The 18,479-nt window shown below is 29.9% G+C and overlaps 2 protein-coding genes across 3 annotated transcripts; both read right to left on the reverse strand.

Moving 5' to 3' along the window:
* Positions 1 to 7,088: 7,088 nt before the first annotated feature.
* LOC130946053 (glycine-rich cell wall structural protein 1.0-like) lies at positions 7,089 to 8,105 on the reverse strand. Its single transcript, XM_057874732.1, has 3 exons — positions 8,061 to 8,105; positions 7,649 to 7,895; positions 7,089 to 7,117 (listed from the first exon to the last, which is right to left on the reverse strand). Exons 1-3 carry the CDS (start codon positions 8,103 to 8,105, stop codon positions 7,089 to 7,091), a joined length of 321 nt encoding a protein of 106 aa, XP_057730715.1.
* Positions 8,106 to 10,188: 2,083 nt separating this feature from the next.
* LOC130944870 (uncharacterized) lies at positions 10,189 to 18,190 on the reverse strand. 2 transcript variants are annotated; one of them, XM_057873442.1, is made up of 19 exons: positions 18,074 to 18,190; positions 17,531 to 17,639; positions 17,389 to 17,449; positions 17,072 to 17,108; positions 16,506 to 16,636; positions 16,274 to 16,369; positions 16,062 to 16,170; positions 15,717 to 15,850; positions 14,863 to 15,002; positions 14,040 to 14,090; positions 13,873 to 13,955; positions 13,724 to 13,778; positions 13,540 to 13,645; positions 12,685 to 13,192; positions 12,392 to 12,599; positions 12,232 to 12,302; positions 11,573 to 11,741; positions 11,353 to 11,485; positions 10,189 to 11,273 (listed from the first exon to the last, which is right to left on the reverse strand). In XM_057873442.1, exons 2-19 carry the CDS (start codon positions 17,627 to 17,629, stop codon positions 10,594 to 10,596), a joined length of 2,871 nt encoding a protein of 956 aa, XP_057729425.1. In that variant the 5' UTR covers positions 17,630 to 17,639; positions 18,074 to 18,190; the 3' UTR covers positions 10,189 to 10,593. The 2 variants fall into 2 exon arrangements, with proteins under 2 accessions (XP_057729425.1, XP_057729424.1); XM_057873441.1 differs by having other exon boundaries at positions 17,531 to 17,681; positions 18,074 to 18,186.
* Positions 18,191 to 18,479: the final 289 nt, after the last annotated feature.

An 18,479-nucleotide genomic window follows, 5' to 3' on the forward strand; every position in this document is an offset into this window, starting at 1 on the left:
GTACATGCATTATATTTTAAAAAGGTAAAATATATTTTAAAAAATTAGAGTATTAATAATCAATTATGATTAATATCAATATCAATAATTAATTTTTATAATTATTTTTTGTACTACTAAAGGCTACATATAGTATTTTTCTTTTTTGTAGAATAAAAAAGGTTGTGATTCATAACATTTTTGTAAAGTTATATCGTATGGACACAAGATTAATTAGATAACAAATTGAATTTTAATTAATATATTTTATTTTTTCTCATATTTTTTATTATTTATTTTACTTTTTATATTTACAGTAATATTGAATGTAAAAAAGAAAAAAATAATATTGAATGTTATCTATTTTATTTATTTAGATTCATAATTAAATTGATATAATTATAGCAAGTATCTAGGATTAATAATAACATGATAGTATAATTTTAAGTTGTATAACATAATAAAAAAATGTAGCAATTTATGTATGATTCCTATATAGCAATAATATTATATATATTTATATATCTCCTCTTTTAGCTTTTTCCTAAAAATATTGGCATATAATTAATGTCGATAACATATATATTGAGTAAGTATCTCCATTGAAAATATTTGTTAACTATTACCGTGTATAATTAGTGTGTGTATATATATAGAAGGATTAATAGTGAATTGTTACAATTATTTATCATCTAGAAAATTTGTACCTCAGACATAGAACTTCTTCTGTTTATTATTTTTTCATACCTAAAGGATATTAACTACGATTCTATCAAAAGTATAACCTATGATAGATTATGTAATAAAAAAGTTTAAAAAATAAAGGCAAGAATTATAAGATTATGAAAAGTCTCATCCAAATTTGACAAGAACAACACGACTTACATAGAAATGGTTCTTATGGATGATAAGGTAAGTTGATTATTTTCTATGATTCTTTCAAGTAATGCTAGGTCTATTTTATAAATATTTTTTGTTTATATTTTAAGTTTATTTGATAAATAAACCCTTGCACAAATTAAAGACAGTGCAATTTTATAGATTTATAAGTACGTGCTAATAGCTTTTATATTTAATTTGTTTTAGAGTGTGATAATAGCCAATATATTTGTGGATAGATTAAACTATTACTATATTATTTATGATCACATTCAGTATATATGTTTGATTTATTGAAGAAAGTAGATTATTAAAATCGATTAATAACTATTTTAGAGTTAATCCAATTAATACTAAATTAAAAAAAACAAACTATGCATAACATATTAATTTTTTATTAACCAAATTATTATAATTTAAATTAATTTTAAAAAATAATTTAAAATTATAATTTCAATCTTATCACGTGTATAGCACGGGTCATTGCACTTGTAATATATTAAAATTGGGTTTTCCCCCAATTAATAAGGGTGATGTGTCGATCTCTCGTGAGCCTGTTTTCCCTCCAAAACGAATGAAATTTTTCATATATTCTAAATTATTTTATAAAAAATACCTTTATTATAATTATATTATTATATTATAATTAATATTTAATGAATGATATATAATTATACTAATTTAGAAACATATCTTCATTATAATTATATCAAATCAATATTTAATGCAATCTTAAACTACTTATCAATTATAATGCGTAATTACTGTACATAATAAAAAATTGCCTTAATAATAAGTAATTTACATATTTATTTTTGTTTTACTAAGGTCTATAAATAGTATTTTTCTGTGGTACATGAATCTAAATTTGAGAGTCAGCTCATAATTTTATATTTAGTATTTTTTTACTACTTCATAGAATAAGAATGTATTCTTCGTTTTTTATTGAAGTTGATCCTTTTAAGGTACAATTTATAATTTTTTATAATATTTTTCATATACTCATTCTATTATATTATTCTTTTAATAATTTATTAATTGTTGTTACTCTAAGTTATTCTTATTGTCTAATGTTCCATTTCGATTATCTTTTACCACAATCGTTTACAATGCATCACATCCATGAAATACCTCATCGAGTTGTCTTCACTGATTCAGATTCCAACTACATGGATGTAAGCGTTCAAAGAAGGGACAATAATCTCTACTTTACCGAAGGATGGTTGGATCTACTCACCTATTATGACCAACCTAATGGAATGTGGTTAAAGTTAACTTTTTTGGGAGGAGCTCGATTTTTGATTGAGGAATTGCATCCACGGAACTTTATAGGGCAAGTTCAACTTTCATCCCCTCCATGTTTTTTACGTCTGCCCGAAAATCTTCGAAGTGGAGCACATAATGAGATTGAATTCCCTCAGTTTAAGTTCATTTTTGCTAAATTCGTGACAAATTCGGATATACAATTTTAACGATTAGTAATATATTTAAATTTTCTTATTTTAAGTTGTTCATTATTAGAATAATTTTATAACATATTGTGATTTTTTTTCAGAAATTACCGGCTTTCTTTTGCATGCATGCAATGCCATTGAGAGGAACAAGGGTTAGTTTGGTTTCTCGGTGTGGCAATTTTATATCTTGCCGCATTGTATTGATAGCGGATGATGAAGCTTATTTAACAAGAGAATGGTTTGAATTTGCACGAATTCTAAATGTTGATATTTGCGATGTTATTTCAGTTGGTTATCGTTACGAGAATGACTCTATATTATACGTGACTAAAAACTATAATAGATTCAATATTGTTTAAGTAATTTGGTTTTAATATTAGTATTTGATTAAATTATAATTAGAAAATTTTAAATTATTGCCTCAATTTATATATTATGAGTATTTTCGTGGATTTACTATTTTTAAATAATTTAATAATTAATAAAATGAAGTGGTGTCAAATATATTATTTAAGTTTATTTTTATCCTTTATTTCTTTATTTGTATTTCATTATATTTGACAAAAAATCTCTACCTAAACATATAGTTTTCGTTGACCTAAACATAATTTAGTTGCCAATAAAAACCAATTTTATCTATAAAAAATAATGAAACATGTATCTTTTAATATTATATTAATATAGTAAGTAGATATTATGATATAATAATATCTTTAATTGTATTATAATTAGTTCATAAATAATGTATAATTATATTATTTTAGGAAAATTTTTTTATTATAATTATATCAAATCAATATTTAATTATGATAAAATATGTTAATTATAATTATATCATAAAATTATAATAATTACGATAGTTATGTTATATATTTTAATTATTTATGTAATTAAATAAACTAGAAAATAATCAAATCAAATCATGACGGTAAATAAATAATATAGAATAATATTATACATTTAATTACATTATAATTAGCTCGTGAATAATATATGATTATATTATTTTAGAAAAATATTTTTATTATAATTATATCAAATTAATATTTAATATATTATTTAAATTTATTTTTTATATAACAATAATATTATATATTTATATATCACTTTTTTAAACTCATTCTTACAAATATTGACATATAATTAATATAGATAACATATATATTTAATAAATATCTTTAGTAAATTAATTATAACGATTAATACAAGATAATCTCATAAGTATAACCTAATTATAGCAAGAATTTTCATAAAAATAGTTGACTACTAATTTGAATATAATTGATATAGTTAAATTGATACAACCGATAAGATTGAGAATATATAGTAATTATAGCAATTATTATATCAATTATAATAATAATTCACGTGACTTCATAAATAGTAATTTTTGAATTATAATTGTCACATAATTATACTTGAATATTATTTAATTTTAGATGTTTTATAGGTAATATTCATTATCACATGAATTATCATCATTACTCAATAATAATAATTTTGAATTTATATAATTGATATAATTGATATAGTTCTAATTCTCATTCTCATTCGTATGTAATAATTTTATTAGTATGTATTCACAGTTTTAATCAATATATAATAATAATAATATTATATGGACATAAAATTAATTAGTTAACAAATTGAATTTAACTTATGGATTTTTATTTTCTACTCAAATTTTTAATCATTAGTGATTTTATTTTTTATATTTACAGTAAATTTTGACTATAAAAAAATTAGTTTTGATTGTTTCCTATTTTATTTATTTATAGTCATAATTAAATTTGATATAATTATAGTAATATAAAGCTGCTTCATATATAGCAATAATATTATGAAAATATTATTTCACGATTGTAGAATAAAAAATAATCATATATATAAAACGAAATAATTATAACAAAAAAATTAATACATGTGATTTAAATATTTTTAATAGTCGGTAACATGGAGTTTAACAAAATATAATTCATATATTTTTTATTTATGTATATGTATATAATTATATATATATAATTATTTAACAAAATTAATATATATGTATATATAAATAAAAAAATTATTATAATTTCTGAAAATTATACATGAATTTTTTTTCTCAAATAAATTTATTGTAATTATATTACAATTAGCTCACGAATAATGCATGATTATATTAATTTAAGAAAATATTTTCATTATAATTATATCAAATTAATATTTAATATGTTATTAAACTATTTATAAATCATCGATATTTTTAATCATTCTAATTATATCAATTGATATAGTTCTAATTCTCATTCAAGTGCAATAATTTTATTAGGAAATAATTGATGTACACATTAATAGTGACCCATTTAATTTGATATCAATTAGTGGATAATAATAATAATAATAATAATAATAATAAAGTCTACACGGTACATGCATTATATTTTAGAAAGGTAAAATATATTTTAAAAATTAATAATCAATTATGATTAATATCAATATCAATAATTAATTTTTATAATTATTTTTTGTATTACTAAAGGCTACATATAGTGGTTTTCTTTTTTGTAGAATAAAAAAGGTTGTGATTCATAACATTTTTGTAAAATTATATCGTATGGACATAAGATTAATTAGATAACAAATTGAATTTTAATTAATATATTTTATTTTCTGCTCATATTTTTTCATTAATTATTTTACTTTTTATATTTACAGTAATATTGAATGTAAAAAAGAAAAAAATAATATTGAATGTTATCTATTTTATTTATTTAGATTCATAATTAAATTTGATATAATTATAGCAAGTATCTAGGATTAATAATAACATGATAATATAATTTTAAGTTGTATAATATAATAAAAAAATATAGCAATTTATGTATGCTTCCTATATAGCAATAATAATATATATATTTATATATCTCATCTTTTAGCTCTTTTCTAAAAATATTGGCATATAATTAATGTCGATAACATATATATTTAGTAAGTATCTCCATTGAAAATATTTGTCAACTATTACAGTGTATAATTAGTGTGTGTGTGTATATATATATATATATATATATATATATATATATATATATATATAAGGATTAATAGTGAATTGTTACAATTATTTATCATCTAGAAAATTCGTACTTCAGACATAGAACTTCTTCTGTTTATTATTTTTTATACTTAAGGGATACTAACTACGATTCTATCAATAGTATTACCTATGATAGATTATGTAATGAAAAAGTTTGAAAAATAAAGACAAGAATTATAAGGTTATGAAAAGTCTCATTCAAATTTGACAAAAACAACACGACTTACAGAGAAATGGTTCTTATGGATGATAAAGTAAGTTGATTATTTTCCATGATTCTTTCAAGTGATGCTAGGTCCATTTTATAAATATTTTTTGTTTATATTTTAAGTTTATTTGATAAATAAATCCTTGCACGAATTAAAGACAGTGCGATTTTATAAATTTATAAGTGAGTGCTAATAGCCTTTATATTTAATTTGTTTTAGAGTGTGATAATAGCCAATATATTTGTTGGTAGATTTAACTATTACTATATTATTTATGATCACATTCAGTATATATGTCTGATTTATTGAACAAAGTAGATTATTAAAATTGATTAATAACTATTTCAGAGTTAATCCAATTAATACTAAATTTTAAAAAAAAATATTGCATAACATATTATTTTTTTATTAATCAAATTATTATAATTTCAATTTTATCACGTGCATGGCACGGGTAATTACACTTGTTTTATTTACAAATGTAGGTAATCAGTTCAGGGTACACATTTAAGTATTTTTGATAATTAAATCTAACTAAATTGATCTAACCTTAACAAAAACTATTTTCATTACACTAATGTGTACACACGCGCGTTTTAATAACGTAACACATATTCTTTTTCGTCTTCGTCTTTGCGTTCTTTCTTCTTCTTTGCGTTCTTCTTTCTTCTTTTATGCGTTCCTTTTTCTTTTTCGCGTGTTTTTTCTCGATCGTCATTCTTTTATTGCTGCGTTTTTTCTTTTCCTCCTTTTAATTGAGGTTCATTTGGATCCAAAAATAAATTCGACGTGTTTTTGTTAATGATGGAGTCTTTTTGACGACTTGTTCAAAATTGAAATAATTTCGGTTCATTTGTAAATTAATTGAGGTTCACTTGATGCTGCTGATAAATACTGACCAATTTTTTTATTCCTTAGTAATTTCGGTTCATTTCTTAGTTTAACTAAGGTTTACTTAGATCTAGAAATAAATTGTATGTATTTTTGTTGATGATTGAGTCTTTTTGACTGCTTGTTCAAAATTGAACTAATTTCGGTTCATTTATATGTTAATTGAGGTTCACCTGATACTGCTAACAAGTATTGACTAAATTTTTTATTTCTTAAATAATTTCGATTCATTTCTTAGTTTATTTGAGATTCATTTGGATTTAGAAATAAATTCGATATGTTTTTATTGATGCTTGAGTCTTTTTGATTGCTTGTTCAAAACTGAATTAATTGAATGGAATGGAGTGAAATCTAATGCAATTGAATAAAGTAATAATAAATAATTTCATTCTTCTTTATTAAAAAATTTGGTCAATACTTATCAGTATCATCAAGTGAACCTCAATTAGTACACAAATGAACCGAAATTAGTTCAGATTTGAACAAACAGTCAAAAAGACTCAATCATTAATAAAAACACATTAGATCATTTTTGAATCCAAATGAACCTCAATTAAACTAAGAAATAAACCGAAATTACTTAGAGAATAAAAAATTTGATCAATACTTATCAATAGTATCAAGTGAACCTTAATTAACACACAAATGAATTGAAATAAATTAAAAAATAAACCGAAATTATTTAATGATGACATCAGAAAAAATCATAACCAATAAAAATGTTTGCAAAATATTGGTGTTATGGGTGATGACGATAACGAAAGAAAAATATAATGAAAAAAGAAAAGAAGAAGAAGACACAATATTGGAGAAGTGTGCGCAAATTTAAAAGAAAAAAAAAGAAAAAAATTGTCGTTTATATTAAAAGTGGGAAGTTGTTTATGTTTAAAAATCAGTTACGTAGCGTGTAAATATAAAAAAAAGTTATAACAATTTAATTAAATTTTATTAATAAAATCACTTGGATGCAGAACATTATTGTTTTACATGATTTTAGCCGTTACTTCATAACTAAAATGGGTAAGTATGGTTTTGGTCCCTAATGTTTAACGCCAGAATCGAAATCGTTCCTCATCTAATTTTCGTATTAAAATCGTCCTTAACGTTTTTTTTCGTATTAAAATCGTCCTTTTTATTTTTTTGGACAAAATTACTCTTACCACTACCAACACAATTACATGCTCCACCACCACCACCACCAACACCAACATCACCGCCACAGCCTCCACCCACAGCACCACCAACACCAGCACCGCCACCAGCACCACCACCAACACCGCCACCAACGCCGCCGTTGCCGTCCCCCTCCCCCCTTTTCCCCTCCCCGTCTTCCCTTCCCCCAACCTCCACCCCCACCCCCGCGTCCCCTCCCCCTCCCCGTTCTCTTCCCCCCACCTCCACCTCCACCTCCACACAGAGAAGCAGAAACAGAAAATCAACAAATTCAAGCACAAATTTAACAAATGCAGAAACAGAAAGCAACAAATCAACAAATCAACACAGCCAAATCAAAAAATTCAACAGAGAAGCACAAAGCCAAATCAGAAATTCAAAGCACAAAGAAGCAGATGCAGAAGGCCAAGCAGGACCACCGGCAAACTCATCATCAGAACCCATAACCGCAAGAAGCTGAAGCGGCGAGGCGGCGAGGAGCAGCGGCGATGGTGGCGCTGGCTTCCCTCAGTGGCTAGGCGGCAAGAAGAAGCAACGCGAGTCCTTCTCCCTCTTCGCGTCTCTCTCTGTCCGATCTCTCTCCTCTGGCGTGGGTGGCTGGCGCGACGGTGAGGGTTCGGCGAAGAGATGAGGGCTGGGCGGTGAGGCGGTGAGGGCTGGGGGCAGCTGGCAGTGAGGGGCTGGGCGCGGCAGTGAGGGCTGGACTTGGCGGTGAGGCGCTGGGCGCGGCGGTAAAAGCTGTGCGTGGCGGTGAGGGGCTGGCTTCCCCTTTCCCCTTTCCCTTCCCTCCCCTCCCCTCCCCTCCCCTCCCCTCCCCCTTACCCTTTTCCTCCCCCCACAACACATTTTTTTTTATTTTTTTTAATTTTATCTTTTTTATTAAAATAGGGGTAGTTTAGGAATAATATAAAAAAATTTATTAAAAATGACGATTTTAATACGAAAAAAAATGTTAAGGACGATTTTAATACAAAAATTAGATGAGGAACAGTTTCGATTCTGGCGTTAAACTTTAGGGACCAAAACCATACTTACCCCTAACTAAAACATATAATGATCCTTATGATGATATATATTTGGATGTAATATGTTAAACTTAAAACTACATAGTTTTATTAGTTATAATCTTAAGCTAGGCTTAGATTTATAGGGTTTTGTTATACCAGTTTCTCTTTCGTCAAAGAATTTCCTTTGATATTTGATTACTAAACAACGAAAATTCGCTGCTTAAAGAGAAGAAATGATCAAGTAGATTTTAAAATTGAGAAGTCCCTCCCCATTAATTCATGAGCCCCCTAATCTAAATACATTAAAGTTCTACTTCTAAGTGATTTAATCGATTAAATTTAATAAAGTCTTATTGTATTTATGCGCTTCTTTTTCATGCTTTTTTTTTTAAATTTATACTGACATATTCTTCTTCACCTCTAATATTATGTCTTTTTTTTTTCTTTCTTTTTTATTGTTTTTCAAATTTGTTATCGTCGTCACCAATAACACCATCATCACCTCCTCCTCTTTCTCTTTTTCCTTTTCTTTTTAGAATTTTTTCTTTTTTTTTTTTCATTCTTCTCCTCCATCATCATCATCGTTATTGTCATTGTCGTCTTCTTATAATACATATCATCGTTGTCGTTATTATCAAATTTGTCATATTGATAATATTGTCTAATCCAAAATTGATCTGGATGTGTTTTTGTTCAAAATTGACTTGGTCTACGCTTGTTTTGAAACGAGTTTGTTTGTGTATCGTCATCATTGTTCATTCAGAATTTAATTTTCGATTCTTTTTTTATGTAATTTTGATTCATTTCTGAACAAATTAAGGTGCATTCGGTCTCGTTGTTATGTACAATTCAAAATTTTTCCTCCTGACCTTCTATTGCTTCTTCTTTTTCTTTTTTATCTTCTTATTTCATTTTGTTATAATTCTTTATAATGCTGCAAAATCACCAAGGAAAGGAGGAGGAGAAGAAAAAAAATATAGCAACAGCAGCAACAAAAGAATGACGATGGGGAAAAAACACGCAAAGAAAAAAGAACGCGAAAAAAGAGGATGAGGAGGAAGAGGAGGAAGAACGCGAAGAAGAAGACAACCACTAATGAGAGTGATTTTTGTTGGTGCTAAGTCTACTTAGTTGAATTTAGATGGCAATCATACTTAGATGTGTAGCAGATCTGCATATAAAATACGTTGCAAGTAAAAATTAAATTCTGTGTTTTTTAAGATAGTGTTTGTTTCTAAAAATTAGAACTTAAATTAGGAGATTAGATCAACTTAATATTGTATTTGATAATCTCTCAAAACATAAATTTTAGTTCTTTTTGTATCTCCAAAAAAGAATTAAAATTTTTAGAGATAAAAATAAAAATTTTAACTATTTTTTTAAATTAAAATATTTAATAAATATTCTTATTTTATTTTCATATTTATTTTAAATTAAACAAAATACTATGATATAACTCAATCTTATACACTTTATACTAAATATAATACAAAAATTTAATTTAATATTAATCTCTCCATTTCTATCTTCTAGTTTCTATCTCTTAGTCTCTCTTCTAAATACAGTCTAAAAATCCAAATCCAGTTCAGCCTCACGTTCGCACTGCGATTGCTGAATAGAGGTATAATTGCATGCCTACTCCCTAATATATCACCACACTAGCAACCATCCGTACTACACATCAAATCCCTTATCACCATCCTAAACATTTTGTTCACTCTTAAAATCTTTGCTTAACCCCAAATACAAACTATGATGGCAATAAACAGTACGCAGCAAAATTTATATCAGATGATAATAAAACAATCGCAAGATGACGTATAAAGTTACATCATCACATCTCTACCAGGTAGTGAAAAAAAAATTAGGAAAAAAGGGAAAACAAAAATACTTTTTGCAAGTAAAATTTCTTAGCATGGTGATATTTATACATCAAACCACTTTCTAAGCTGTTTGGATGGTTTTTTGTCACCGTCATTCCCTTCGGAACGTTTGTGTGAGAACTTCGATCTATATTGTTCTATAAGCATGTCAAGCTTGTCTACCGCGTCTTTTCCAACTGATTGTTTATTCTTTTTTGGACGTTTCTTAGAAACCTTTTGGTCTCCTTGTTCGTTTTGCATCTTCCTTTTTCTTGATCCAACATCTACCTTGTTTCCTGATGTTGCTTTCTTGGTGTCAATGGAAGGGTTTTGACCTTCAAGTTGTGCACGACCACGGCTCCGGCCATCTTGGTTTTTCTTTGGTTTCATGGCCAAGGCATCCAAATTCTCTTTCTCTGGTAATTCTTCAGCCTTTCTACTTTTTTTGCCTTTCTGTTTCTTGAATTTGTGTCCTTCTGGGGTGTTTCCATTTGCCACTGTAACACCTGATTCACCATTTCTATCCAAATCATTCATTGGTTTGCCACTCTCCCGAGTTTTCCGTTTCCTGTCCTTCACATGTGTGTCAACTTCGTTTTTGCTGGATACACCATTTTCACTAGCTTCGATGTCATCACGAGAGGCTTGCTTTTGGAATTGTAGCCTTGTCTTCCGGAGTTTCAGTGTTTGAACATTATCAAGAGCGAACTCCACAATTGGCCGGTGTTCAGGACCAAAAGTTTCTGTAATCAATGAAACATCAGTTTAAAGAGAAGCGAGAGTAACGTTCCCCATATCTAACAATGAAATGAAGGATGTTACCAGGATTATTGTTTAGAACTCTCAGAGCCACAAGGGCATGTTGATGCTCTGAAAATTCAACAAACGCAACTCCACGTGAAAAATGTTCATGGACAACCTTTCCTCCTTTCTTAGCATCTTTCAAGAACTTTATCTGCACAGTAAGTGTTAGTAAAAATTGAATTCATAAAATTGTGTAGAACCTATTTGATGACTCCAAATCAAAACATATTTAACCAACCTGCCGAATCACAGGTTTTTGCTTGGTAGCTCTAGAGATGACTGCATCAATGCAAACTTTCTTTAGTTCTTTTTCAGACATTGACTTCGGTACATTGTAGATGATAAGTCTTGTTCTTGAAACATGAAAATTTGGTGACTGAAGCTTTGTCTTCTTTTTCTTTTCTAACCTAAAAAATTTCAACAAATAATGTTAGATCACAAAAACCAAGAGAAATTATACTTAGAGAATATTTACCACTGGCAAATATGGAAGATGAAAGGACCCAAAATACGGAAATCAAGATAGTATATAAGATATGTTGTTATTTAATTTTCAAGAGACTGGATTTCTCTTGCCCACTTGTTTTGATGTCAAATAGATGAGCAAATATGACAAGGGAAACAGTTTATAAAAGTTCAGATGAGAGCAAACGCTGCAAGGACCAACCAGGGATTGTTCCATTATCAGGTGAACATGAAAGAAAACCACTCTTGAACAAAGTAACATAAACATGAACATATTAAATAGGACATAAGTACCACATGCAATAGCCATAACCTTATTGCAAATGTGAGATAAAAGACAAGCTCAATCACAGCACACAAAAATTAGAACCAAATCATAGATGTTAGTTAAAATTACAATGGCACTTGCACTTGAAACCAAAAACTACTCACTGTTGGCGTTTTAACATATCACTGGCCGAAACCCCTTCAGCTGCTGGAGTTCCCTCCAGAATGAGTCCTTCCTATCATATAATGTAGAATGTAGCAGCAAAAAATGTTAGTACAATTGCACATCAGTTGCTATAGTGCTGGTACACAGGAGAACACAAACCTTTGCCAGGTAAAGATTGCGATGATCATTAACCTCATTCTTTGCCTTCTCGAGTTCCTTGCTATGGGCTGATTTCTTATCCAGAGCCTTCAAAACTTTCAATGGTCTACCTTTCAGCAGAATACCTGAAGCAGCATTTGATGCTTTAATTGCATCATTAGCTGCTTCTGTGGTTTTAAACTTAAGAAAACCAGTTCCTCTTGGACGTCTGCACAGCAAAAACGGGATGATAAATAATGTTTGGAGTGATATAGAGATGTAAAAAAACAAATAAATAAAGAACCAGAGCATACTTGGTGACTTGGTGTAAAACTGGAACAAAGTATTCTACTTCCCCAAATCCAGAGAACCGTTCCTTCACTTCCTCATTATCACAATCAAAAGGAAGATTATTTATGAAAACTGTTCGCTGCAAATCAACATCTTCTGTTTGCTTAGGATTTGATAAATTGCTTATGTTGGAAATTTCAGGATTAGAAACACCTGAAACTTTTTCTGACTCATTATTTCCTTTATTATCTACATCTTCGTCTGACTCTGACTCTGGCTCTTCATTTTCTTTGAGCAACATAGAATCATTCTGCGCTGATACTCTTTTTGTGGAGGATGCAATCAAGTTGTTAAGAACCTTTCTAGTAATGTCTACTTCCATATCAAAATCAACTTCAGGAGGAACACCTTCCTTCTCCATGGGACTAGGGTTCTCTTCATCACTATCATCGTCATCACTAGAGTTATCATCACCAATGTGCTCAACATCGTCTTCAGTGGCACTACTATCTCCATCTTTTGTCTCTTGTTCTAAATAAGTATAAAAAGAAGTTTCTTACTCAAGCTATGAATTATCTCATTTGTATTCAACTATATGAAGAATGTTTTTCAAAGTGAATCACAAATTTACGTCACATACTAATCCTAGGAAGTAAAAACAGGAGACAATTAACCGCAAATATAATTTCTGATCTTATAAACGATATTACTTTCCTTCACAATAATATCCGATTGTAATCTACCTCCAGGAAATAAGCAAGTTGGGGTAAAGAACACACCTTTCCACAGCATTATTTTATTTGACCTACTCACATCAAATACACATACACATAATAATTGCTGGTGGGAGTATCACTTCAACCAATTATAAAGCTTACCTTTTTCAGTGGCATTTGAATCACTACTAAATATCTTTTTTGGAACAGCCCAATCAACAGCTATGAGCCGTTTTGCAAATTTCGATCCATTAAACTTTTGAATGGCCTGAATCAAAAGCAAAAGCTTCAGGTTATTTTAGAACACAAATGGTACTCAATGTAAAACTTTAGCAACAGATCATACATTTTCCGCATCTTGCTTGCAGGTGAATTTCACAAATCCAAAACCCTTGGATAGCCTAAAATAGGAAAGGGAAAGAAAACCAGCTTGAAAAGACATTATATATTTATGCAATATTAAAAACAGTTTAAGTCTGGCAAGTAAGAATATACCCTGTATCTGACTTGTGTGGAATAAATACGTCCCACACATACCCTGCAGAGGAAAACACATCCCTTATTTCCTTTTCACCAGCCTGTATCATGTTTAATCAACTAGTCAAAAGTCAATATTGCCAGATAATAATGATTTTCATGTCTTCTAATTATAAGCACCAAACCTTGAAAGGAAGGTTTCTGACGATAAGCTTCCATTTCTGAGTCTTGGAACCCTGGCCCACATACAGAAGATAAGAATTAAGAAACCAGTAGTTATAGGGAATCCTACAGAGAAGTTAACTACATCTACATGGTCAACTGAAGATCAATACAAGAGAGCATGAAACAAAGCATCGATCTTCTGTCACTTAACAGATTATTTGATGATTCTGACAAGAAACACATTATATATTCTAGAAAACCAATACAACTAGTCACTAAGCCCAGCAAAAAGCTTTCTTCATGTATATAGTCTTTCAGCCCAAATGTTGGGCATGGTAGACAAAACCAACTCTAATTTCAACAGATTGTCGCATAGCAGACACATGGTATTGGATAAAATGAGAGAATGAAATACATCAGAGTAATTGTTCTACAAAAGTACAAATATAAACTGGATAAAGAACAAAAACCAAACTAAAAGAACTAAAACCTATCAAGGCTTTGAGGCATCACATATCACAAAGTCCCAGTATGTAATTATAATATGAACATAATTAATATGTTGTGAACAGAGCACAAAGAAACTTATAGTTGATGGTTTATTTCATAACAGAAATTTGAGGAGAATAGTATTTTCATCTTCAGAAGTCAGAAGATGAATAACTATTCAATATGATACCATGGAATCTAATTTTTATGACATTGGAAAAGGCTACATTTTATGAAAGCAAAACAATAAAGCCTGTCTAGCGGATAATAATCATTTTGACACATATAAAGCAGATACTTATCTGTAATAAAATGATATTATACTTTGTGGGTTATATGACACATGCACTTTACCTCTCCACCCAGTTGCCGTGCCCAAACAGTTCCCCCTTTGATCTCTTTTTTATGTAATGCCATAACAGCAGCTCGAGCTGACTTTACACTTGTAAAGAGTACAGCTGAAGCATCCAAAGCACAGCCATCTTGCAGGAGACCTAGAAAAATTGTGTAATGACCACTAACATCCCAATCAACAAACAATAACTTCAAATAATTGATAAAACATATTTAGATCCTAGCTGAAAAACCAACTCTTTGGGAATGGACAAACAAGCTTCGATGTCCTTGTCAGTACTTGTTAAAATCCATGATTAACCAGGTAAGTAATAGAGTAAGATAGTGACTCGACAGATGAGAGGAAGGATATATAACATTTATGTGATGTGTCTTAGCTCTTAAATGAGGGGAATACTAGCATCTATTTATAACAATAGTAAAACCCTACCACTACTAATGGTATAACGATAAATTTTAATGCTAATCCTAAGAAGTCATATTTGATACTCTTTGATATGGTATGATCCTACCTGATTTCTAACAGCACTCAAATTAAATGTTTGCCTAGTGCAAAGGAGCTTAATAGTAGAATAATAAGATTTAAACTCCCTTAGAACTTAGAATGGTATAGACAGGAGCAAATTTTGCACATTAATCTGTTTCACACCTTAATAATGTGATGAATTTACATAAAATAGAAAAAAAAAATGGAAAGTCCTGACTCAAAAATAACATGAACACATCCCCGTAAAGTATCAATGTTACATTTTCTAATATAACTGTGGTTTACCACAGTTTAAATAAACCAAGTGCGGAGAAAACTCATCTGCATTATACATCCTATGGGCTAAAAAGCTCAAATGTGCAGTTACCTTGCAGTTCAATATCTTTTCTTGGAAGGGGGTACTTAATAGAACACACAGTGCCAATCTCTTTGGCTTGACGGTGAACATCTTCAGCCATATCGGAATTTATGAGACTACCAAATATAACAGTTCTGGCGACCCTGCCAAACACAATACAAGGACCAGCATTTTAGGAATATACATCCACAAATAAAAAAAGAAACAACCATAAGTCCGGATCAGATTATCTCATACCAACTAAATCGCAATTCTCAACCATGTAACATTCAGTTTGTAGGGATTATCATTCACCTCCAAACTGGAGTGCATAATTAGCTTATGCACAATACATAAAAGTAGAAGAGTAAGTACCTCTGCTTTTCTGAGCCTCCTCCATCATCTGCTATATCACTACAAAGAGTTGCTTTTCTCATTTCCATGGGCCTCTTTGAGCTTCTTTGTTTATTTGAAACTTGTACCTCTAAAAGACAATAAAAATAATACTAAATAAACAAGTAAATAAAATTGTAAGCAACTAAGAAAAACAATTCCATGTGTAGTAAAACCATAAACATATTCTCCACCTTCTGCCTTTGAAATTGAAACAGCTTTTTCTTCTCCAGAATCTTTGCTGTCTTTATCATCATTTTTTGACTTTGGGTCATCTTCTGTCTTACCAACTATTGGGTGACACAATAGAGAGAGAAAATAAGCCAGAGAAATAAAAATATGATTACATTGTGTGCTCATATTTCAAAATGCATATCATTCAAAACTATCACAGAACAGTGAATCAGAATTAAAGTGTGGATCAACCTTGAATTGGTTTCGATTGTCGTTCTTCACGGGGAGGACGTGGCATTGCATGCTTCACTGCAATTTTCCGGCCGCCAACAGATGAACCATTCTTCAGTTCAATAGCACGGTTAGCATCTTCTTCGACAGCACTGCAGATGGCAACATTTAGTACTAAACTAGAGAAACCTTTGGTACTAGACTAGAGAAAACTAAGAAACAAATTCAATTTCTAATATGTATGACACACCGGAAAAAGGAGGAGTCTGCCTATGTACATAAAAACAGTGTCAACTGATAAGTTATAGTTATTGATTAATTTACCAATTAAAAGTTAATAACAGTATAACACCATGGTTATACAGCACAGGCACCATACAAACACATACAGCATGTTTGTATATATCTGTGTCTCAAAAAATACTGCAATGAGATATTATGGAATCCTTATTTTCCAAATGCAAAAACTTTTAGTTGTATCTGTCTATTTGAGCTAAGGCTCTTCTTATCAGATTTCACACTTAACGAGCAGATAACGGTGACAATGAAGACGAAGCATTAAATAGTTAAAAGGCTAAAACACTTACAATTGAACATAACCAAAGCCACGATGTTGGGTTGACCCTGTGGATAATTGATCAAAAATAGCATCATAAGTCAGTGTTTTGTTAAATTAGAACAAGTGTACAACTCAGCTTGGGTTACATGCAGCAGAATTTCTTCTTCTTGCTTGCTAATTCCATCCATTGAAACAGGTATTAAGAAGAAACTGACATATTTTATCCACCCAATTTTATAAACACAAAATTAAGTAAACTTCCCCACAAAAGTATAGAAACAGCCAGTTCTAAATCCTAATGTTATACACAGGTAAACAATAGAAGGTAGATGCACTGCTCCTTACCCTTCTGAGTGACCATGAAGCAACGCCTGACAGGTCCAATCTCACTGAATGTCTCCTCAAGCTGATATTTAAGAAAAATTTAGCAAAGTCACAAAGATATTTGTATTCCACAAGTGGAAGACATATGAACAAGACTAAATACCTGGGAGTTGGAAAAAGAGTATGGCAGGTTGGATACAAAAAGAGTCGAGGAACAATGTTCTTTGCCACTATGTTCCTTCAGTTTACTTTTCTTCCCCATCTCAGCAAACCTTGAACGAAGAAAATACAATCTCAACACAAAACTCTTCTATCTGAAAGCAGTAACCGATGCATTGGGGATTCATCAATAAACAGCTTGGCGACTTAGAAATTCAAAAAATAAAAAAAACCTACCCTCACTTAGGGTGCATTTGGTTCAGCTTTTTTCCACTGGAAAAATGAGTTTTCACATATTTGTATAAATTTTTATAAAATAAACAAAAATTCAAAATATATTTTCAACATTTTTGAAAAAAAGCTAAACAGAAGCAGCTTTTTAATTAAATTGATTTTTCATCTTCTTTTTCCAACTAAATGAAACACCATCAAATTATAAAAGCACTCTTTGAATAATCAAAACCAAACACAGCCTTAAACGGCAAGGTACGTAGCACAGAGAGAGAGAGAGAGAGAGAGGAAGACTCTTGAGTATGGAGGCAGTTACCAAAGAGTGAAAGGTGAGAGGAAAAGCGCAAAGGCGTTTGATGCTAATGTAAGAGCACCGGCCAGAGTGAGTGAGGCGGAATCAGAGAAGAGAGAAAGCGAAGAAAGTTTGACAGTTAGAAACGTTTTAGGGGTTATTCATCCAAACATGGCTTTAGGGGTTTTTTTTTTTGACGCGGTCTCAGGGCTTCCTCTAGATTTTTTTTTTTAATGGTTTTTGGTTCTCTCTCTCTCTCTCTTCGGGCAAAATGTCATCCTTTTTTGGTGAACATAGCAAAATATTATCTTTTACTTTCTTTTTTCTGCACTTTTGTTGGGCCTAGCCCGAAAGAAATTATATGATTTCAAATATAAAAAAATTACAGACACCCGTTCAAAACATATAAAAATAAAAAATGCAGACCAAA

The sequence above is a fragment of the Arachis stenosperma genome, chromosome 8, assembly GCF_014773155.1.
Source record: "Arachis stenosperma cultivar V10309 chromosome 8, arast.V10309.gnm1.PFL2, whole genome shotgun sequence".
In the NCBI taxonomy this organism is placed as follows: Eukaryota; Viridiplantae; Streptophyta; class Magnoliopsida; order Fabales; family Fabaceae; genus Arachis; species Arachis stenosperma.